The sequence below is a fragment of the Sciurus carolinensis genome, chromosome X (assembly GCF_902686445.1).
Source record: "Sciurus carolinensis chromosome X, mSciCar1.2, whole genome shotgun sequence".
Taxonomy (NCBI): domain Eukaryota; kingdom Metazoa; phylum Chordata; class Mammalia; order Rodentia; family Sciuridae; genus Sciurus; species Sciurus carolinensis.
Window position 1 is genome coordinate 38,487,222 of NC_062232.1, and position 24,717 is coordinate 38,511,938.

The 24,717-nt window shown below is 38.2% G+C and overlaps 1 protein-coding gene across 1 annotated transcript; it reads right to left on the reverse strand.

The window, feature by feature from the left end:
• Window positions 1-3,589: 3,589 nt before the first annotated feature.
• Window positions 3,590-19,264, reverse strand: Znf674 (zinc finger protein 674). The gene is given in 12 exon segments (XM_053743329.1): window positions 3,590-3,654; window positions 3,657-4,299; window positions 4,301-4,413; window positions 4,416-4,472; window positions 4,475-4,606; window positions 4,609-4,749; window positions 4,752-4,858; window positions 5,126-5,204; window positions 5,207-5,337; window positions 15,472-15,670; window positions 15,992-16,043; window positions 19,181-19,264. Coding segments are annotated over 12 exon segments (1,803 nt in total).
• Window positions 19,265-24,717: the final 5,453 nt, after the last annotated feature.

Sequence of the window (24,717 nt, forward strand, 5' to 3'; positions counted from 1 at the left end):
TACATCAGCTGGATCTTAAGGGGAGACACTTGCACTGTGGGAACCTGGGGGACTCCTAATTTAATCAAGTGTCCCTCCTTCCACATCCCCTAATGCATTAACCCTTTCCCCTGATGCCACACTTGCCAGTGTGCAAGTTCAGTGTTCATGGTGTTGGGGGACAGTGTTTTCTAGGGTTCTTAAAAAGATATAGTATATTTGAGGGAACTGGTCAGCCCTCTCCCCTGCCCAACTCTGTCTCCTGGAATCATTTGTGCTATGAATATTAGGTTCCCATAGCCCCCTCCCATTTTTTCCCTAGAACTGAGGTTCCACTGTTTGGTGACTGGAGCCTTCTTGAGGGAGAATCCTGGCACTCAAACTTCCCTCCACAAGCAAGTAGCCAAAGTCATTACTAAATCCCTCCTCCCAAGACAGTGGGGCCTTTATTTATGATGTTTTGTTTATTCTAATAAGATTTATGGTTATTGCATATGTTGGGTCATCTGCTTCCCTTGTGTTTTTCTTCTTCCTTTTGTAATATTGGAAATGACAGTATAATTATTGTAAGTATACTATAATAATATATTAAGTAATATATATTGTTATCTTAAAAGTCAATTTTGTGAGTTTTTTTTGAAAATTTTAAATAAAAGGAGTCTGTGTGTGTTTTAGTCAACTTTTTCACTGCTGTGACTAAAGGACCCAAACAGCACACTTGTAGGGGAGGAAAAGTTTATTTGAGGACTCCCAGTTTCAGAGGTCTTAGTCCAAGAGAAGGACAGCTCCATTCCTCTGGGTTAAGGTGAGGGCAGAACATCATGGTGGAAGAGTGTGGCAGAGGGAAACAGCTCACATTTTGATCAGAAAGCAGAGAGAAAGAGAGAGACTCCACTCTCCAGACACAAATATATACCCATAGCCACGTCCCCAGTGAACCACCTCCTCCAGCCACACCTACCTGCCTCCAGTTATCACTCAGTTAATCCCATCAGGGATTAATTCACTGATTAGGCTAAGGCTATAACCCAATCATTTCTCCTCCAAACCTTCTTGAATTGTCTCACACATGAGCTTTTGGGGGACACTTCACATCCAAACCATAATAACATGTAAATGAAAAAAATTAAAAATTTAAAAAGTAGAAATCATTAATAACCTCCATACCCAAATGTTAATTTACTTAATAACCTGAAGTATTTTCTCCTTGGCTTTTGCTTTATATGTATATCTATGTCTATGTATACATACATGATATATATATATATATATATATAGATATATAGATATATATATGGTGTGTGTGTGTGTGTGTATGTATATATGTATGTATTGTTATGGGGCACAACTTAATAACAGACTGATCACCACTGAGAAGTCCAAATTTGAGAGTCTTTATTAAGTTGGCCAGCTGACTGTCTCACACAATGCCCCAAAAAATGACTATTGGGAGAATAGCCCCAACCATAGGGTTGTAGGGGTTCTTATACCAAAAATCACATCAATCATAAGTGTCTGTTGCTATGATTTGAAATTACAGACTAACATCATGAGATCATCAACAGAAGGGGAAGTGGGTCAAAATGACCCTTACCTAGGTATAAACTAAAGAATGGTTACTAATATCCACACAATCACTGTTCACATGGTACATTGTTTAGGAGCAATAGGAATCAAAAGAGAGCAATTTCTTATTATGTAAGAATGTCATTTTGTATTGCTAAACATGTCACACTAAGCAACTGATGATGGGCACAGAGGTGGGTGCTCCCATGGGAGAAACTAAGCAATTGTTGATGGGTACAGAGGCGGGGTGTTCCCATGGGAGAAGCTTATTTCCTACATAACATGGTGTCTTAGAGCAAAATGGAGTCTGTTTAGTCATTTTCCTTAGAGTTTGGCCTATAACATTCTCATGGAGCCAGATCTGTCAACCCATTACAATATATATATAATATAAAATATTATATTTATTAATTATATATAATATATAAGATATTATAAAATATCTTATTTCTATCACTCAGAATCACAATATAATGGTGGCATATCCTTCTATGTTTTTCCAATATAAACCATATGATTTTATGATCTCTTTTTTCACTTAATTTACCATGTCATTTTGTTGTTGTTATTATGTTTGAGACAGGTTCTTTCTACATTGCCTAGGTTGGCCTTGAAATTCCAAGCTCAAGCAATCCTCCTACCTCAACCTGCTGAGTAGTTGGGACTATATAGGTGCATGCCCCATGCCCAGGGGACATATCCATTTTTAAACAATCCTCTGTCATTGAATATTCAATTTAACTTTATTTTTCACTACTAAAATACTACTGCTACAACAGGAGATACTCTGAAAATTAAAATCTTTTATGTCCTACCATGAAATGATTATTCTTAAAAGATAGATATTAAGGTATAAGCACTGTTCCTAAGAAAATGTGTCAAAGCTTACTGTATGCCTTTTCTGTAAGGCATATGCATTTCTGCACTGAAGAAGTTGCTGAACAAATAATATGTAAGGGTCCTTTGTTTTAGCTCCTTTGTTTCAGGGATTCTGATGACTCATTTTCTTTTTGTTTAAGAATACCTGGGATTTTGCCTCACCTATGATATTTTATGCTTTATAAAGTTCTTTTTAAAATGTCATGCTCTACCCCATAATGAAGATGTGCTAACATTATAGTTTAGTGCTTATTTGTCACCTTAGCATCTTTTCCACAAAATGTTTGGTAATATGGAACATGGCTTTTCTAATAATTTGTAACATGGTTTTCTAAGCTCACTAAATTCTCACATTTTCCTCAGCATAAATATTCTAATAGGCAATGACATTTAATTCTTTCTGAAAGCTTTTCCACATCATTACACTCAATTTCACCTCTTATAAATTCATTGGTGAAGAATAGTAAAAAATCGATCACACTTATTGCACACTTCCAGAATTATATTTTGTTCATTTATTAATTTAAATGAACATTAAACATATATAAAGAGTTTCTGACATTCTTTTTCTTTCTCTCTTTTTTTTTTTTGGTACTGGGGATTGAATTCAGGGGCACTCAACCACTGAGGCACATTCCTGCCATATTTTATATCTTATTTAGAGACAGGGTCTCGCTGAATTGCTTAGTGCCTTGCCATTGCTGAGGCTGGCTTTGAACCCTTGATCCTCCTGCCTTAGCTTTCCAAGTCACTGGGATTACAGGTGTGTAACACTGCACCCAGCTCTGACATTCTTAGTATGAAGAGTTTTCTGACATTCATTCTTTAATGTAGTTGATTTTTAAAAATTGTTTTCTATTGTAGATGGACACAATACCTTTATTTTATTATTTATTTTATGTGGTACTGAGGATTGAACCCAGTGCCTCACACATGCTAGAAAAGTGCTCTACCACTGAGCTACAGCCCTGTCCTCACATTCTTTTTCTTTCTTTCTTTTCTTTTTTTGTGGTGCTGGCGATAGAGCCCAGGCCTTGTGCATGTGAGGCACGAACTCTACCAACTGAGCTATATCCCCAGCCCTCTCATTCATTCTTAATGACTCCCAAGAATGAATATTTGGTGTACAATGTGAGGTATAACTACTAGTGAAATTATCTAACTTTCAAGAATATTGATACATTCTCTCTCCTGTGTGACCTATCTGATATTTATTCAGAGTTGATTTCTACCGAAGGCTTTCCCACAGTCTCTGCATTCAAAAGATTTCTCTCATTTACGAGTTCTGTGATGTACAATGAGAACTGGTTTCACATGGAAGGCTTTTCCACATTTACTACATTTGTTGTGTTTTCCTCTTGTATGAATCCTCTGATGTTTAATGACAGTCGACTTCCTATTGATGGCTTTCCCACAGTCACTGCATTCACAGGGTCTCTCTCCCATATGAATTCTCTTCTGTTTATTCAGTGGTGACTTCTCACAGAATGTTTCCCCACATTCATTGCATTTACAGGGGTTCTTTCCTGTACGAAATCTCTGATGGACAATAAGGGTTGACTTCTCACTGAAGGCTTTCCTGCATCTTCTTCATTTATAATATTTCTCTCCTGCATGAGTTCAATGATGGACAAAGAGATGTGATTTTGCACTAGTCTTCCCACATATGCTGCATCTATAGGGTTTTTCTCCTGCATCTTCTGATGAACAGAGGTGTGACTTTCTCCGGAAGTTCTTCCCACATTGATTTCACTCACAAGGTTTCTCTTTCATGTTAGTTATCTGATGTTTAATGGTGGTGGGCTTCTCATCAAAGGTTTCCCCATACTTACTGCATTTAGGTTTCTCATCTATATGAGACCTTTGATGTATAAGGGCTGGACTTACCATGCTTGGGTCCTTTATAAAATGCTTGTCTAATATGTGTTCTTTCATGTCTAATAAGGTGATAAGAATTCTTAAAGATCTCTCCACATTCACCATATACAATGGTTTCTTTACCATGTGAATTTGCTCATGTTTAATGAAAGTTACCTTCTGGATAAGGCTTTCCCACATCCACTGCATTCATAGGATTCTCTCCTGAATGAGTTCTCAGGTGTGCTGTGAGGACTGTCTTTCTGGCTGAAGGCTTTTGCACATTCACAGCATTTATAAGGTTTCTCTTGAGTGTGAATCCTTGATGGAAAACAAGGTTGGTTTTCTGAATAAACACTGTACTACATTCAGTAAATTCATAGAATTTCCCTCCATTTTGAATCCTCTGACTTTTATTTCATTGCTTCTGGTGGAGGGCTTTTCCTTGTTGATTGAGTTCAATGAATTCTCTGCAGGTTGGAATTTATCAAGATTAGAATAGAGATATGATTTCCAATTTACCTTATGTTCATAATCTATCTTTCTTACATAGCTTCTATTTTTTAAATTTTTTGTTCTTTTTAGTTATACATGATAGTAGAGTATATTTTAACTATTATACATACATGGAGCATATCTTATTCTAACTAGGGACCCCAGTCTTGTGGATGTACCTGATGTTGAGTTACACTGTGGTGTATTATTACATAGGAGAGTTATGTCAGATTCATTCTACTGTCTTTCCTATTCCCATCCTCCCTCCCTTCCCTTCATTTCACTTTGTCTAATCCTTTGAACTTCTACTCATCCCCTCCGTCCTTGTTGTCTGTTAGCATCCACATACCAGAGAGAACATTTGACTAGACCATTTATATTATGTTTTGAGCATCTTCTCCATGAATATTTAGGGAGTCTTTGTCTTATGAAACAAAGAATTTGCTCCGATAAATTATTTTTCTGCATATTCTGCAGTCTTGACCATTTTCATCCTTCAGTGTTTCCTGGTCTATGAATATAACTTGTCACAGAGGTCTGTCTTGACCTTCCTTGTAGTATCTATCTGCTCATCACTTGTTAGACTTCTGGGTAAAAAATGTGATGAATCATCAAACTGTTACTACAATGTTGTGGGATAACATGGATCCCCTACGTGCCCTGTGTAAATTCTTATTAATATGATGAGCTCATTTGGATGGAACCTCCCCATGGCCACCACCCATCTTTCCAATTGCAAATGTAAAGAAATGCTGCCCTGAAATTTAAAAAAAATGTAATCTGCAGCCAAGCACAAATCCAAGAAATGTTGTTATGTATCAAAAATGAAGTCATGGGAGTAATGGGAATTTAACTCAGTGGTAGAGCACTTGACTAGCATACACAAGACCCCGGGTTCTATCCTTACCACCATAAAAATTGAAGTGGAAATGTAAAGTGATGGGGTAAACAGAAAGTGAGTTTGGAGCCTTGCATAGGAATCCAGACCACAAGCACAAGTGTTCAGGAAACTAGAACCTAATTTTTTTCTTCAAGCTGGCATTACAATGGGCCTACGTGCTTATTAAATATGAACTAGAAATGCTCCTTGCTGGCCAAAGAAATTTTTAAAAAATGGTGTTAGATAAAAGAAATCAAAAGCTTAGTTCTGTGATTCAATCTACATGATTACAAGCGTAATACAGAGCCCATATGAAAAATTAACATAAATTGGTCTTGTTATTAGTAGGTTCACAGCAATGGAAATCTTTGCAAAAGATAATTTCCCATGTTTTTATACCTTAAGGCTCACAGAACATCTACAGAAAACCAAGTCAAACGTGTAAAAATAATTTAGACCTTACAAGGAAATGAGTCATCAATAAAAGAATCAACAGATACATGAAAAGAGCCTCCCATTTCTAGAATTCTAGATAATACAACAATCAGATTTTAAAATAAATATATTCCAAATATGGCCAGACATGGCAGGGCATATCTTAATCCCAGCGACCTAGGATGCTGAACAGGGAGGATTGCAAGTTTGAGGCCAACCTCAGCCAACTTAGTGAGACCAGGTCTCAAAATACCCCCAAAAAGAATGGAAATGTAGCTCAGTGATAAAGCACCCCTGGCTTCAATCCCCAGTAACTCCCCAAATAAATGAAAAATGAAGTAAATAAATAATGTTAAATATTCTAAATACAACAACAGATAAGAACTAGACTATGGGGGAAACTAGGAAACTGGATACAAACTAGGATACAAATATAAATATAAAAACATTTTTTAAAACTCTAATAGAGAGTTTGAATAGTTGACTATAGAGAGAAAGACAAGTTTAATAAGTTAAATGATAGATTGTGGGGAAAACACCCAGGAATAGCATAAAAGATTAATGAAATGGAAATATAAGAGAAATAGAAATAATGAGAAGTTCCATTTTATTAAAAGATCCAAGTGGAAAGGAAAAAGGAAAAGGGAGTGGGGGCAATAGCCAAGAAAGAATTAATATAAGCAGCCCTGATACTGGTCTGCCTAGAAGGGCCTGCCTTAAGTTGGCTCTGGGCTGACATCTGGGAATTTGGATTTCGGAATGTTCTCATAATTTCCTGACTGGTAAGGGTGGTTTTCTATGCCTACACTGTTTATAACAAACATGTGTGTTTTATGCTGAACACCTGTTTTCCTTCTGGGAGTCTGGAATTTTGGGATATGCTAGTAGTTTGTCTATGTGACCAGCCTCCAAAAAAAACCAAAAAAACAAAGTTTCTTAGTCCTCTAATGGGCTGTTCTGGGCATAATAAACATCACACCTATGTTACTGCATTTTTGATGCTCGGGAAGATGCTCTATGAGATCCTCATGGGGAGGGTGACAACATAAGGGAGCCTGCAAATGGATTTTTCCAGGCTCTGCCTGTGCCTTTCCCCATATAATGTTTTTGTATATCCTTGAAATATCACTACAATGAACTTATCTGTGAATACAACTACATGCTGAGTCCATGATTCTTTCTAGAAAATCTCCGAATATAGGAGTAGTTTTGGGGATGCTGACCCAGGATGTATTTGAAGAGGCAATGACTGACAGTTTCCTAGAATGAAAGGAAAGCATGCATCTTACACCCAGAGTCCTCAGTGTGGTAAATAAAAATAAACCCTCACCCACACAAAGTTGAGTGCAAAAATCCGAAAGAAATTTTGAAAGTTACCATGGAGAAAGAGTTAAATCCCATATAAACAATTATATCAATGTCAGACTTTTTTTAAATATATTTTTATTTGTAGATGGACATGATACCTTTACTTTATTTATTTATTTTTATGTGGTGCTGAGGATCAAACCCAGGCCTCACACATGCTAGACAAGCACTCTACCACTGAGCTACAAACCTAGTCCCTCAATGTCAGACTTTGCTGGGAAAAACTAAAAAGAAGCCAGAAATTTAATGAATAATATCTTCAAAGTCCTAAGAGAAGTTGTCATCTTAGAACTCTGTACCCAGAAAAATTATTGTAAAGAAAGATGTCAAAATCAAGATATTTTTGGACAAAAAAAAATCAGAAAATTTGCCATACACAAAGCCTGGCTAACGATAATGCTTAGTACTTGAATCATTTAGAAGGATAATGACTAAAGAGGCAAGAGGCAGAGGGTAAAGAAAATCCATCTAAGGCAAGAAAAAAAGAGGTAATGAAAAAGCTGGCGATATAGATAATACAATAAAAATATGAGATAGTAATATCAGAGTAAATATATATTCCATTACAATTCAAACTTCTTTTCAAAAGAACACCATAAAGAGCCTAGACTAAGAAAAGGCTATTGACTATATATAAAATTGGAAGTCTACAATATACAAAGAATATATACAAAGCAATAAGAAAAGATAAACACCCCAACAAAAATAGATAAGAATCTAAACAGGCAGGTTGCAGAAGAAGAAATCTAACTAGTCAATATCATATCAAATGATAGATTTCTTAGTAATCAGGGAAATGAAAATTACAAGAAGATACCAATTTATACTCACTAAAGAACCAAAATCTAAAGCATCTACAGTTCTCCCCTGCTTCCTGCAGCAAGTTCTAATTCTATCATTCACATTGCCTAAATCACACACTTTCTGTAATATTTATTTTGCCACATAAGGCTACAGAGCTTTGCATTTTAACATTGATGCTTCCTATTCAAAACTGAAGTTTTAGATTATTCAGAAGTTACATCTGCTCACCAGGCTACAATCCATGCTCTAAGGGAGTTGATGTCATATGATGGTAAACCTACTCTTTTTGCTTTAAAGGCTGGCAATAAAATCCTGAGTATCTTTGGCAGTCCAGAGGTCTTTTGCAGGACTTAAAAGAGATAGGTCAAAACCGCTTAAATATAACCTTTAAAAATATGAGTGTTAAACTGGGCATGGTGGTGCATGCTTGTAATCCCAGCAGCTCAGGAGACTGAGGCAGGAGGATCACAAGTCCAAAACCAGTGTCAGCAATGTGGCGGGACCCTAAGCACCTTAGAACCTGTCTCAAAATAAAAAATAAAAAGGTCTGGGGATGTTGCTCAGTGGTTAAGTGCCCCCTGGTTCAGTCCTGGTACAAAAGAAAAAGAAAAGTAGTGTACTAAGGCGGAAGAAGCTAAGGAAGAAAATTTCTTTGAACAAACATTGGAAAGCTGTGGCATTTTTCTTCTCAACAGTAGGGGAGATAAATGTATGTTCATCCCACCCCAGTCTAGTAAGAAGGACTTCAGGGAGATTACTTGCTTGATATATGTCCATTAGCATTTAGGGGACCTAGGGGACTTGGCACCTAACTTCCACCTACAAAAACTGTAAAGTTGACAGATTGTAGCATCATATGGCAGCAAAGAGGTTGTATGGAGGTGAACTGCAGGTCTCACCACCACCACAACACAAACACACACACACACACACACACATACACATATACTCATTCATTCTACAAGCCAGATGTGCACCATGGATATGAACAGGACTGGGTTACTTTGGAAAGAGGGCTTTCTGGTAGGATTGAGGTGACCTCAGCAAAAAGAGATTCTATGGCACCAGAGAATATATTAAATAACTGGTTGGAAAAGAGGACCTCCCTACATAGTGAAACACTGGGACATTCCAAGTACAGCATATAAGTGCCAAGGACAAGAAGACTCTGTCTTTGGAATCTGCCACATGCAGAGGGTACCAGTATCAGATTACATCTTTATGGATAGTTCAAACTTCTTTTACCTTTGTATCTCCTTTCTTCCTTATCCTGCTTCACTCACAGAATGAGAGATGGTCTAGTAGTTGCATAGGGGAGTGGGAAGGTAGGAAAAGGAATGACTGGAAGAATAAAGAAAGAAAAGACTAGCCATGTGTGGTGGCACGTGCCAGTAATCCCAGTGGCTCAGGAAGCTGAGGTCAGGAGGATGGCAGTTCAAAGCCAGCCTCAGCAACTTAGCAAGGCTATAAGCAACTTAGTGAGACCCTGTCTAAAAATAAAAAAGGGTTGGGGTCTAGCTCAGTGGTTAAGCACCCATGGGTTCAAATTACCGGTACCAAAAAAAAAAAAAAAAAAAAAAAAAGATCAAGTGGCTCACTTGCCACTAAAAGCTCTCATCATGAAGTACTGAGGCAGAACTAAGATGTGGGGAGAGAAAGTTCCCTTAGAAGAAATTTGTAGTTTCATGACTACCTAGTTTTCATTTTAAAAATTTTAACTGATACATAAAAATGGAAAAGTGGTACATATTAATGTGATGACATATGATGTTTCATGTATGCACACATTTTATGTTTATATCAGTTTAAACATTCATCTCAATGTATTTTTCATATTTTTAACTAAAATGAGACAATCACGTGATACTCAGAAATTGAGAATAGAATAGGGAATATTAGGAACAACTTTATGCCAATAAATTTGACACTTAAATAAAATTGACAGATCCTTGAAAAGACACAATTATCAAAGCTCATCTACAGAAATACATCTATTAAATAAAATTGAAATTTTAGTTGAAACCCTTCCTACAGAAAAAACTCCAGGGCCAGAAGAATTCGCTTCAGAATTCTGTCAAACACTTAAGAAGAATTAATACCAATACTACATAAATTCTTTCAAAGAAATTGAAGGGAGGAGGGAATACTTCCAAACTCCTTCTATGATTCATTATCTTTATTGTGGTGATGGAATAATAGTGTATATAATTAAAAACCTATCAAACTATTCACTTAAAAATGTGTAATCTCTTGAATGCCAATTAAAACCAAAATAACAGGTTTAAAACAGCTAAATCAGTACAAATTTGTGGCATTGACAATGCTATATGAGAAAGAGAGATCTCAAATCAGTGAAATAAGTTCTACCTTATGAAACTAAAAAAAAGAGCAAATTAAATTTAAACTAGCAGAAGAAGAGAATCAATGAAGATAAATCAAGAATGAATGAAACTGTGGGTCCCATTTCTGGCCACAAAAGAGTAAGGAAAACTATTCTGGCCTCTCCTACTGATTACTGCATCTAAAAATTCCAGACAAAAATACATAAAGCAACTACCTGAGGCCTCTGACAAGTAAACGGAACCAGCCAGATTATGAAAGTGAATCATAAAGTTGAAATGCCAGCCAGTTGTGGTAGCACATGGCTATAATCCCAGCAGCTCTGGAGGTTGATGCAGGATGATTGCAAGTTCAAAGCCAGCCTCAGCAAAAGCAAGGCACTAAGCAATTTAGTGAGACCCTGTCTCTAAATAAAAAGCAAAAAGGGCTGGGGATGTGGTTCAGTAGTTAAATGCCCCTGGGTTTAGTCCCTGGTACCAAATAAATAAATAAATAGAGATGCCACCTGTTGCCCTCCCGCAGCAACAATCCCAAGGGAAAGAATCAGAGGTGGACTGGGAATGAACTACTTCTATTATCTTTCTTTGGGCTGCTTTCTTGCTTGCTTGCTTGTTCACTAGTTTATAGAGGAAGAGTGGCTTTGCTTAGAGGAAGAGAATCTTGCTTAATTTTAGAGGTGCTACGCTTTCAGAGAAGCTAGCTTTCCGAGGTGCTACTGCTTCTTAGAGGTGGGTCGCTTCTTGGAGGTGTGGGGTGCGACATGCAGCATGCGGCATGCGGCCTGCAGCCTGTGACCTGCGACCTAGAGATGTGTGCTTAGTCCCACGTTCTGCGATCTGCAACCTGTGACCCACGACCTAGAGGTGTGTGCTTAGTCCCACGTTCTGCAATCTGCAACCTGTGACCCACGACCTAGAGGTGTGTGCTTAGTCCCACGTTCTGCAATCTGCGACCTGCAACCTGCGACCTGCGACCTAGAGGTATGTGCTTAGCCCCGCGTTTCTGCGATATGCATCTCCTCCCAGGTGAACAGAATGTCTTATATACACTAAGGCAGCCAATCAGCTTAGGATTAAGTAGCACGGTTGGAGCATGCGCCCCAGTACCAATTAAGAATGAGGAACATCTGTTGACCACTAGCGCAGAAGCAACCAATCAAGCAAAGGTAGATCACACCATGTTAACACTAATTATGCGCCACCTCCTGGCCCAATGCCAGCCGCCATCTTAGGGCTACTTAAACATGTCTGTACAGCTACCAGTGTACCAGTGGAATCCCCTTTTATCCTTTTTCTTTTCTCTCAAGACTTTGGCCCAAATGCAGGCACCAGTGGAATATGAACATTTCTAAGTACTAAACTCATGCAGGGGCTGTGTGTATAAAAGGAAGCAGAAGTGTATACTGAGTTTTGAAAACTGAACTAATATTTAAACCACAACTCAAGTCTGAGACTAACATCTGAGTGAAAAATGTATGAGACAAACCTGAAGCAGGACAGGAAAGGGTTTGAAATCTGTACAGATACAAGTCACCACTCAAGTCTCAAACTAATCCCTGAGTGAAATCTGTACAGAACAGAACCAAAGGACGATAGAAAACTGAACTTATTAGAATCAACATCCAGAGAAGGCCAGACAGAACTAGTGGGCTGAATCCAACCCATTTATTAACTGATAAAGATTAAAAGCAACAAATCATTACCACTATGCAGAATAGACCCAAAATTATTCAACATGACAAATACCCAGCAAAATGTGATCAGTTTACAAGGAAAAGACAATCGGCAGATGTCAATGTCAAAATCACACACGACCCATGTGACCAATGAAAACTACAGATGATTTTGACACATAAACATAGAAGCAATTATACTCAACAGAAAGTAAGTGAAAGAACTAACAATATGTCAGAGGGATAATAAGTCATGATCAAGCAGGATTTTCATGAAGGGCTAGTTCAATATTTGCAAATCAATGCAATCCACTATATTAACAGGCTAAAGGAGAAAATGCATGATCATTCTGACTGATGTAGAGAAACATTTGCAACCTTCAGCATCTGTTCATGATAAAAACTCAGAAAAAAATTATACTTAACTGAGAAACTGAATGGTTTTGCATTAAGATCAGGAGTAAGGCAAGGATGTCATTATATCTACTCCTATTCAACATTGTAGTGAATATCCTAGCAGTACAAAAAGCAAAAAAGGAAGTAAAAGAGATTTAGATTGAAAAGAAAGAAAACTGTCTTTATTTACAACTGCATGTTTATTTACATAGAGAATGCCAAACTATCTACAAAAAAGCTATAAGTGTTAATAACTGAGCTGAAGAATGTCCCAAGATACAGGGACAATATATTTTTGTCAATTACATTTCAATAAAACAGCACTAACCAATGGGAAATTAAAATCCCCCCAATAATGCCATTTACAATAACTTATTAGAATACAAAACACTAAGGGGCAAATTAAATAAAATATGTGCCAGACCTGTGCATGCAAATCTACAAAACATTACTGATATGAATTTTAAAAGACCTAAATAATTAGAGACACATGTTCATGAATTCAAAGATTCAATATCGCCAGTCTATTGATGATGCACAAATTAAATATAATTCTAAACAAAATCTCTGCAGGCTTTTATGTTGAAATTCACAAGCTGATTCAAAGATTTATATGAAAATACCAAGGAACTAGGACAGCCAAAACATTTTGAAAAGGGAAGCAAAAGTTGGAAGATTCATATTACCTGATTAGAACACTTTATAAAGCTATAGTAATTAAAGGTATTTGTATATATATTGATGCATATGTGTTCAACTGTTTTTGACAATAGTGCAAAGGTAGCTCAATGGAGAAAAGGTAGACTTTATAAAAAATGCTGCTGGAATTGGGTACAGTGGCACATGCCTGTCTCTCCAGTTAATTAGGAGGCTTAGTTAAGAGGCAGGAGGTTAGCTAGGCAACTTAGGGAGAGATTTTGCCTTTTTGTTTTTGGTACCAGGGATTGAACCCGGGGCACTTATCTGAGAGTCTCACTAAGTTTCTGAGATTGGCCTTGAAATTATGATGCTCCTGCCTCAGCCTCCCATGTCACTGGGATTATAGGTATGCACCACCAACCCTGGCTGAGACCCTGTCTTAAACAGAGAAAAGGCTGGTAGAGCACCCCTGGTTTCAGACCCCACTACCATAAAAAACAAATACAAAACAAAACAAAACAAAACAAAAATGCCCTGCTGCTGGAGGGCTGGGAATATAGCTCAGTGGTAGAGTGCTTGCTTAGCATGTGTGAGGTCCTGGGTTCCACACCCAGTAACACACACGCACACTCACACACTCACACACACATGCATGTGCATGCATGCACACAATGCTCCTGGAACAACTGGAACAACTGGAAATGCATATGTAGAAACAAAACCTGATACCTCACACCAGATTTAAAAACTTATAGGTCTAAATGTAAGAGGTAAAATTATAACTCAAAAGAAAACATGAGAAAATCTTTACCTTGGATTGTAGATTTGTTAGGATACAAAAAACATGAAATATATAAGAACTTGGATTTAATCAATATTAAAAACATATATTCTTCAAAATACACTATAAAATACAAATATAACTAAAAAGAACAAATTTAAAAAGAATAAAACAGTCATAGCCTGCAAGTAGAAACTTGGAACACACACAACTGATTAAGAACTTGCATCCAGAATATATAAAGAACATTTACACCTTTAGATCAAAGAAAAATGCAAACATTACAACAAACACTTTACCAAAGAAGGTATATAGATGTTAATTAAGAATATGAAAAGATCCTGTACAACATTCATTTGAGAAATGCAAATTAAAATCACAATGAGATCCCCCAATACACCTACTAGAAAGAGAGATTAGCAACATCAGTAATACTTAGTGCTGGCAACAATGTAAAATACATTAGAACACTCATGCATTGCTAGGAAAACAAAATGGAAGGACCAAGTTGGAAAACAGTCTGGTAGTGTCTTATGAAGTATTCAGTCTTGGAAGTAATATCCTCTCAAGTTTGTAGGTTTTTAAAAATAAGTAAAAACATAATATAAAAAAGGTTGAGAGGGAAAGATGTATTGTTAAGAGAAGGAAACTGATAACTGATGTTATCAAGTCAAATTTGTAAGAGTTGGAGAAGAAATTAAGAAGAGAAATAGGCCAGGCATGGTGGCACACACCTGTAATCATAGCAACTTGGGAGACTGAGGCAGGAGGATTGCAAGTTGGAGGCCCAGGGTCAGTAACTTAAGTGGGGCACTAAGCAATTTAGTGAGACCCGGTCCCTAAATAAATAAATAAATAAATAAGGGCTGGGTACTCAACTTAGTGGTGGAGTACCCCTGGGTTCATTCCCTGCTACCAAAAAAGAAAACAGAAACCATGTGAAGGTTTAGTGTTTGACCTCAAAGTGTAGGTGGCTGGCCTGGTAGTTTAAAGCCACTAGCAATGCTTTTTGTCCATACTGAATCCAGTAAGGAAGGCAGAATAATTTCCCTGTAGTGAAAAAGAAAAGGCCAAATTTCAGACCGAAAGGGTCCCAGCATGTTCAATAAACAAGAAATTGCTGTTTTACCTACATCTATTTCAGGAAGGGGGAAGAAAGTGCTAAAAGCTTCCAGAAAAGAGGGGGAGAGAGATGAGAATGGGCTTGGCGCTTCTCACTAGCAAGCCAGGAGGCTGGAAGAGAGGTGGGATCTGAGAACCAGAAAGACCACCCTCTGCGTGAATGCCAGGTGAAGAATACAAGAGACTGCAAAAGGCCAACAAGGTAGGGGCCTCATTTGGATATGACAACAGCTCATTCATCAGACCAGAGTCATTCACAAGTGTGGGGGCTGAGAAGAGCTCCTGAGTGTAGCCCAGGGGTCCAGCTCCCACAGACAACCAGGGTCCTTATCCTGGCCTGACCCACCTGGATTCTGCTCACCTGGACGGCTCTGCATCAGGGTCCTTCTGTCTGCCATCCAGGCCTCTTCTCCTTGTCCCAACCTGAAGATCACATCTGGTTGGGCAACTAGATACCCTGTTCAGGGGAAATGACATAAGACTGTGGTATTAATGGGGGGGCGGCATTCCAGACTCAGGTCCGTCCCTGCAGGCTGAAGATGGTGCAGCCTGGGGGTCTACCTCATGCACACAGCAAACTGCCCCTCAGTACAGAACAGTCACCTAGAAGGTGAGAGCACAAATGTCCTGTCCAGTGTCCAAGCAGGACTATGAATTGTTGACACTGAGCCTCCTGCCCAAATTCACTGAGGGTTTCAATGCCATTGAGCTTGCAGTAGCTTGGAGAGGGAGATACTCCTGGGGGCATTCCATGTCACCCTGTGCAGCAGTCCCTCACCCAGAGACACCAGGTGGCTGTAGTTCTCAAGCATGACATCCCTGTAGAGGTTCTTCTTGTTAGGGGGCAGACAGATGCGAGTGGTGGGAACAGAACATGGGGTTAAGAGAATAATTCTATAAAATGGGCCCACCGTGCTGACCCTCACATGCTTTCTTTGCCAAAATGCAATATGCCTGCGGCCCTGCCTGGCCTAAGTAGACAGGATATGTCATATTCCTCACCAAACTACCTGTTAATCTGTAGGAGAAATGCAAATAATGTTGATAAGAGAAACCCAAATTACCTGAATGGGGAATTTTCTGATCCTTTTCAAAGACCAGATTCGGAAACTCAGGGAGATAAGGGACAATTCCTCCTAACCATAAAATCTGTAAGAATTTATAGTTAAGAATCCAACTAGTACTGGTCAGCATGGGCCAAGGTGACCTGGATTTGTCATGGCAGTGGGGACTTGAAAGTCTGATATCATCCTGCTGTCAGTCAAAATTCAAGAAATGGACCTGCACAGGACTCTCTGAAAACTTCTCTGAGATTACCAATAAAACTAGAGAGCAGGAGAGGCATGCTGTCCCTCTCCTCTGTAAGAAGATCCACTCTCTCCCTTCACAGTGTCCCATTTACCTTTTCCTCTCTCTTCAATAAACTCATACCTGTTCCTCTAAGCAACATGTCTGAAATCTTTCTGACTTGATCACAAGAATCAGTGGTTGAAGTGGTGGTCTTCACACTGCCTCAGTTTCTCAGGCCTCAACCCTTTAACAGTTGATGCCATCACTTGGTTATCGTCGGATATCATTGGTTATTGGTTATCTTCAGTTACCCCAGTTCTTCTGTGGTTGGTTTCTTTGTTCAGCCTTTTCTGAAACTCTATTATCCACCTCTGATTCTTTGTGACTATAGAAGAAAACTTTTGAGGTAATTGATAGGTTTCTGTCTAGAGCACACCCTAATAAAGGCCAAAAGTTTTCTTGATTTGAACTCAGATGTCACATACATTAGGGACCAACAAAATCATGGGATCTCACTCTAGGCTTCTAATTCATGTCTAAGGTAAAGGGGTGCCTGCCATCTCTGGGTCTGGGTGCCCTATTTAATGCTCTTTGCTTCTCATGCTCAAAATGGCAGCTATCCCTACTGCTTAGCTTTCTATCAGATCTCTATGTCTCCAAGGCTTGCATCTGGAAGTTGCATGAGCAGTTATCCTAAAACCGGTTCAAGATCAGAAGAGGGCTGGGGTTATGGCTCAGTTGTAGAGCACTTGCCTAGTATGTGTGAGGCACTGGGTTCAATTCTCAGTACCACATATAAATAAATAAAAAGTCCATCAACAACTGAAAAAAAGAAGAAAAATGTCACTTTTAAATCCAATCTGTTGTGAGACATAAATGACTGTTCTATCTGTTCTTATACTCTGGGATTCTGCTCTCTCAGTAAGTTCCTTCCTAAATGTTAGAGAACAGGACAGATATATGGAGGGGATCTGGAAAGGTCAGCTATACCAGGTCCTAGACCTTTTGAGGACTCTTAAGGGGTCTACATTCTGTTTGGGGAATAATGCAGCAGGTGTTACCACAAACAACAGAGACTCAACTTCAGGGAACTGATAGGATGGGCCTGGGAATGTCAGGGAATGCCCTACTTCCTGTAAGGTTTCCTCCTCTCTCCAGTTGGGCACAGGGAAGGAAAATTGAAAGATCCCGTATGTACAAGTCTTCTTTACCTTGAGAACTTTTTCCTGAGGATTTCATAGACTCACAAGTAATTTAAATATCTGATCCAAAAGTGCGTTCTGGTCTAATACAGATGTTCCATATTCTCCTTTACTAGAGTAATTATGGCCAGGCCATATTTTTCCCCAGAATTTCTGTCTTTTTTGAGCTCATGATTTTTGTGGTGAATTCACATTTGGTCCTATGCACCTTTATTAATATATTTTGTTTTGATTAGTCTTGTTTTGTCTAACTGGAGTTTTTTTAGCCTTCTTTTTTTTCCTGCTTTTTTAAATCAGAGACCAATTATTCAAGGAGAAAAATCTAAAATCTTGGTCTCCTGTTTTGTTTTTTGTAAATTTGTGCACACCTGTGTATTGCATGTTGTATCTACATGTGTGTTTTGGTCTACATATCACTTACATGGTATGAAAATTGGCATGTAAATAAGTGAACACTCATAAATTTTAAAAAAAGGAGTGGATCAAAATGCCTTTTACTTCATGTGACTTAAACCTCTAAGAAAAAGTTTAATTTCAATGAGTTAAAGAGATAGAGTAAAGAAGTATTAAAAAATCACTAACCCACATGTTTTCTAGGTAGTCAGGCAATCAAGACCATTGTTTCCTATAACATGTTTGAAGTGTAATGTCCATTGCTTCTAGGATTTTTCTTCAGCAGGGAAAAGGTGGCTTCAACTGTTAACTTCACTTGTCTGATATCTTGGTTTCCATGGGTAGCCTAAAGTTAACAGTTAAAAATAAGTGAATCAGAGTTAATATGAATGGAATTAATTTAATAAATATGTTTGTTAAAATAGGTGTCTGATTAATTTGGAAAATTAAAATACTGAAACATCAACTGCTAAATATAAATTCAAGTACTCTTGGTTTCTTGAATTCCATAAAGTAATAAATATTTGGTTCTATTAAATGTGTTTTTATAAATTGTTAAATAGAAAAACAGTTTAAGATTGCTTCATTTCTGGGTCTCCACTAAGAGCAACATTAGTAAGAGTTAAAATTGTAACAGGTATATTTCTATATGTAAAGAGTACAGTAAGTTTCAGTTGTGTGTCAAAGTACTGTAAAAATCATTAAGTATTTCATCTTATTAAAAGGAATAATCAGCAAAAATATTCAGAAATTTCATAAGAATTGTTTCAGAATGTAAATTCAAGAAAGAGTGAGCAACTGGAAAAAAGAGATATAAGAATATAATTGTTTTGGAAATACACTTCAGTATAGAAAATTAGAAGGAAAATGTTTCTAGATAAGGAAGTATTTTGTTCAATAAAGTAAACAAGTTGTAGAGTATCTCAGTAAGTTGCACAAGGTTTGTGGAGGGTAAATCTCAAAAAGTCAGCAACTGGAAAAAGAGAAATAAAAGAAACCATGTGGGGTCAGCACAGTGGGCCCATTTTATTCCCTTAACCTCATGTTCTGTTTCCACCATTTGCATCTGTCTGCTCCTTAGCATTCTGAGCAGGGTCCAGTTGCCACCACTCCTCCTGGGTGAAGTCCATCAACATGCCACTGAAGGTCAGGAATTCCTGTAACATTTCTCTTTAGCACAAAGGGATCAGCCAGGGGGACTAGGACATGACACCTTGTGCACACTGAGGGCATATTCTGCCCATTCTAAGACTTTATCTGTACTAAAGTTTTCAATCCTCACCACCATCCTAGGAGAAATTTGACAAATGAGTAACGTGAGGTGCACAGAATATAAAGTAACTATCCCAGGTCACAGCTGGGAACCAGAAATTAAAATCCACATAGCTTGGCTTCAGCATCCCACCCTTTTTAAACATCACAGAACATATATTTACATAACTAAAGTCATTTTAAACCTTACAGGGGAAATAAAGGGTCAGACATAGCTTACCATGGAAATTCATTCATTCAATACATAGTTATTGAATATAGATCAAACTGGTAAATCCTATAGATATAAAGATTATTATAAAACAAAACACTTCCTGAACTCAAGGAGTTTTACTATTGTGGAGAAAGTAAAACAACACTTACAAATTCATGTAGGAGAGGGTGGGAAAGGGCCTGCCTTACCTGGGCAATGACAGATATGGGACTGGGTCCAGATGGCCGAGAAAGGGAGAAGACAATTCTGTTTGGGGATGACAGTGAGGAATTTGCAGGGGATACTGAACTAGAACAAATAGTTCTTAACATAGCTGATCAGTCATGACCAATTATTCTAACCTGAGCTCATCAATCATAAAACAAAGAACAGGAAGCCAGAGGATCTGTGGCCTGGGTGACTGACTCAAGCAAAAGCGGTACTCACTTCCAGAAGTGCCCTAATTCCTATTAAAGATCAAGAATTCACCTTATTATGCTCTGGATCCCATCCTGCCTTAAATTCAATGAGACATTTTGTACCTGCAAGGCCCAATTGGCCCCAGCTGGCACCAGTTAACTGTGATGTACAGAATGACAGAAGACAGAAGAGCTAGCTAGGTGCAGTGGCTCACACCTGTAGTCCCAGCAACTCAGGAGGCTGATGTAGGAGGATACGAGATCAAGGTCAGCTCAGCAACTTAACGAGACCCTAAGCAACTTACTGAGTCCCTGTCTAAAAATAAAAAGTAAAAAGGGTTGGGGATGTGACTCAGTGGAAAGCTAGTATGTCAGGGGGTAGTCGACAGGCAGGTCTTCCCAGCAGAAGGGCTTCTCAGAGTACCAGAGTTCAAACTACCCCTCCCATTGCTATGGGGCACAACTTAAGAACAGACCGATCACCACTGAGAACTCCAAATTTGAGAGTCTTTATTAAGCCAGCCGGCTGACTGTCTCACACAGTGCCCCCCAAAAAATGGCTATTGGGAGAACAGCCCCAACCACAGGGTTGTAGGGGTTCTTATACCAAAAATCACATTAATCATAAGTGTCTGTTGCTATGATTTAAAATTACACATTAACATCATGAGATCATCAACAGAGGGGGAAGTGGGTCAAAATGACCCTTACCTAGGTACAAACTAAAGAATGGTTACTAACATCCACACAATCACTGTTTACATGGTACATTGTTTAGGAGCAATAGAAATCAAAAGAGAGTAATTCTTTATTGTTTAGGAGCAATAGAAATCAAAAGAGAGTAATTCTTTACTACATAGGAGTTGCCATTGTATATTATTAAACATGTCACACCAAGTAACTGATGATGGGCACAGAGGCAGGGTGTTCCCATGAGAGAAGCTTATTTCCTACATAACATGGAGTCTCAGAGTAAAATGGAGTCTGTTTAGTCATTTCCCTTAGAGTCTGGCCTATAATATTCTCATGGAGCCAGATCTGTCAGCCCATCACACCATGTGATAGCTTGGGTACTCTGGGGACAAAACCACACTGGAGAAAACAGGAGGCTAAAAACTCATAAGCTACTCCATATACCAATATCTCATTTAATAGTACTATTGGCATGGCTTCCAGGGTCTCAGTACACCCATTGTCACTCAGTCCATTTACAAGAATGACAATGTTCAGGAAAACCCAAATCTATGACTTCACAGAACTCCCAGTCTAGGTGCAATTTGTTCACAAATCAGGAGTCATTTTTATCATAAGTAATGTTGCCTGGAGAGTGATATTGTGAAATATAAATTTGATCTTTGTCCCTGTTTCTTGGCAAAAGCTCCTAAAACCTTTGGAGTCTCCTGGGGAGTGGTAACACTGGTTATTTTGTATGGTAATGAGAAGACTACTGACTGGCAGCCCCTCGGTAGCTCCAGGATGGAGGATGGTCATGGAAGAGACCACAGAAGTGGAGGGTTAGAACTTTCAATCCCATCCCCCAACCACTGGGGAAAGAGAGGAATTGGAAGTTATGTTATCACCAATGGCCACAGTGTAATCAATCATGCCTACATAATGAAGCTTCCATAAAGGTCTGAAAGGATAGGGTTCAGAGAACTTCTGGAGAGTGAACACATGGAGGTCCATGGATGTCGGTGCACCAGGAGAGGGCCTAGAAGCTCCAGGTAAGTTTCCCCATACCTCATCCTATGTATCTCTTCCATCTGCTGTTCATTTAAATCCTTTGTACTATCCTTCATAATTGATGAGTAAATGTAAGTCAAGTGTTTTCCTGAGTCCTGTGAGTGACTCTAACAAATTTATCAAGCCCAAGGAAAGAGTTTTAGGAACCCCAATTTAGAGTTGGTTCATCACAAATATAGCTGACAATCTACTACTGGTAACTGATATCTGAAATAGGGGGCAGTCTTATAGAACTGAACCCTCAACCTGTGTCTCCAGGTAGACAGTGTCAGAATTGAATTTGAGAAATTGCTTGTGTGGAGTAACACCCTCCAAACATTTAGTGCAGAACTGTTGTGTTGAATAAGAGTAGAAGGTAGGAAAAACACTTTCCCCCCATCTCTCATGCCTGGTCACGTAGCTATTATCCTACCATTATCAGGTTTCCAGTAACATAAAACTAAAAATGTTGCTTATGATGAAATTTTAAAACCACTAACAAATCCATATTGTAACATACAATATCAGAATTCTAAAATATCATACTAAATCAGAATCATACTAAAAGTCCATGGGGCTGCAGGTGTAGCTCAGTGGTAAAGAAAGTGTTTAGCCTGCACCAGGCCCTGGGATCCATTCCCAGCACCAAAAAAAACAATTCAGATGCTCTTCAACTTATGATGGAGTTAAGTCCCAATAAACCCATAAAAATTGAAAATATAAATGAAATTATTGTAATGCAACTAACCTAGTGAACATCACAGCTTAGCAACATAGCACATTGTGAAGTATTGGTTGTTTGTCCTTGTGATTATGAGGCTAACTGGGAGTTGCAGCTCATTGCGTGGCATAGCATCTGGAGAGGACCAGACTACATATAACTAGCTGGGGAGAAAATCCAAATTCCAAATTCAAGGTATTCTTTCTACTGAATGCATATAACTTTGACACCATCATACATTTGAAACATCATAAGTCAGGGACCACCTGTATCTAAAATCTCTGCATCAAAGATGTTGTTAGGAAAGTCTTGGTAGGCATTTAAGAAGGGGAAACAAATTAAAACACTGGATTACCTATCTCTGAACTCTACAATAAATTACAGATGGATTAGAAATGTGAGCATAAGATAGCCATAAAATTAATAAGTATGTTAAAAGTTTTATAATTTTGAAGTAATGAAAGCCTTTCTAAGCTATTCCCCCAATTCAGGAGACACACAGTTAAGGACTGATGAATTTGACCCTATCTGGATGTTAAAATTTTCTAAACAGCAGAAAGAAAAGAAATGTAAAAGATGATCAAATGCCAATATTAAAGTGAGAAAAATATTTATAATATACATCAGTGGACTGATTTCCTTTATACAGTACAATTCAAAGATATCATTAACACAAAGAATACAACCTGCCAGGCGAGGCTGTTCACACCTGTAATCCCGGCAACTCCGAAGGCTGAGGTCGGAGGATTGCCAAGGTCAAAGCCAGTCTCAGCAACTTAGTAAGAACCTGTCTCACCATAAAATATTTGAAAAAGGGCTGGGGATGTGGCTCAGTGGTTAAGCACCCCTGGGTTCAATCCCTGCTACCAAAAAAGAAAAAGAAAAAAACTACAACCTAATATGTAACTGAAGGAATCTGTAAATAAATGTATAATAGTATACCATGCATCACCCTTCAAATTCTTAAACCTTAAAAAGGTTGATAATAAGCCAGGCATGGTGGCACACCTGTAATTTCAGCAACTCTGGAGGCTAAGGCAGGAGGATTTTTAAGGCCAGACTCAGAAACTCAGCAACTAAGCGAGACTTTGTATCAAAATAAAAAATAAAAAGGCTGGGAATGTAGAACAATGGTAAAGTGCCCTGATTTCAAAGAAACCCAAAGAATATACAAAAGATTCATAGCAACAGAAATATGAGTGGCCTATAAACATACAAAAAGATGTTTACACCACAAAAATTCAAATGGATGCTAATTAAACAAGGATACTGCCTTTAATATATAAAATTAGTAAAGATACAAAAGATTGATAAGAACCATTGTTGACGAGAAAATGGGAACATGAGTACTCAAAAATAAGGGTGCTTAACAGGCAATTCAAAGGTACCAATTTAAGTTTTTCTCTTTTATTACAAGCAGCATTTGCAGGACTCTGTTCTAATGAAATATACACACACAATACACAAAATGCATATGTTTGTTTGTTTTATTTTTTCAGTGCTGGGGATTGAACCCAGGACCTCAAGCATGCTAGGCAAGCACTCTACCTCTAAGCTACATCCTCAGCCCCCAAATATTTCTATGCACACAAGGATGTCCTAGATAGTGTTATTTATATTAGCAAAAATAGGAGAGATAGCCTTAAATGGCCCATATTCCTGGGAACCCAATAATGGTAGAATGACAGATGTACTACCAGGTGATGTTGCTTACGATAAAAATTACCCCAATGGGTAAACAAACTGCATCTGGATTGGGAGGACTACAGAGAGGTAAAAAAATTGCTACATGTATTCTCTGGAACTGCCATGAAAAGATTTTACAGACATATAAGGATATCTGGGATGTTTTTGTCTAAATGAAAAAAGCAAATTGCAGAAGATGCATTTAGTAGGAGCACATCTTTATTAAAAACAATCCATGCATAATTCTGTGTTTTTCATAATATATACTTTTAAAAAACAAGGACCAAAAGATACCCAGAAGGCAAAGAATTAGCAGAAGGGCTGACAGTAGTTTCATTTGTTAGAAAGCAACATAAAAGTTGGAATGAACATTAGCCCTGTTTTCCTGGGGTTGTGTCCTTTACTTGATACTAGGGATGGTAAACATCTTTTTGTATGAGATTCTTTTTTTTTTTTTTTTGACACTGGGGATCGAACCCAGGGGCATTTAATCACTGAGTCACATCCCCATCCCTTTTTATTTTTTACTTAAAGACAGGGTCTCGCTGAGTTGCTTAGGGCCTTGCTATGTTGCTGAGGCTGGCCTCCAACTTGCAATTCTCCTGC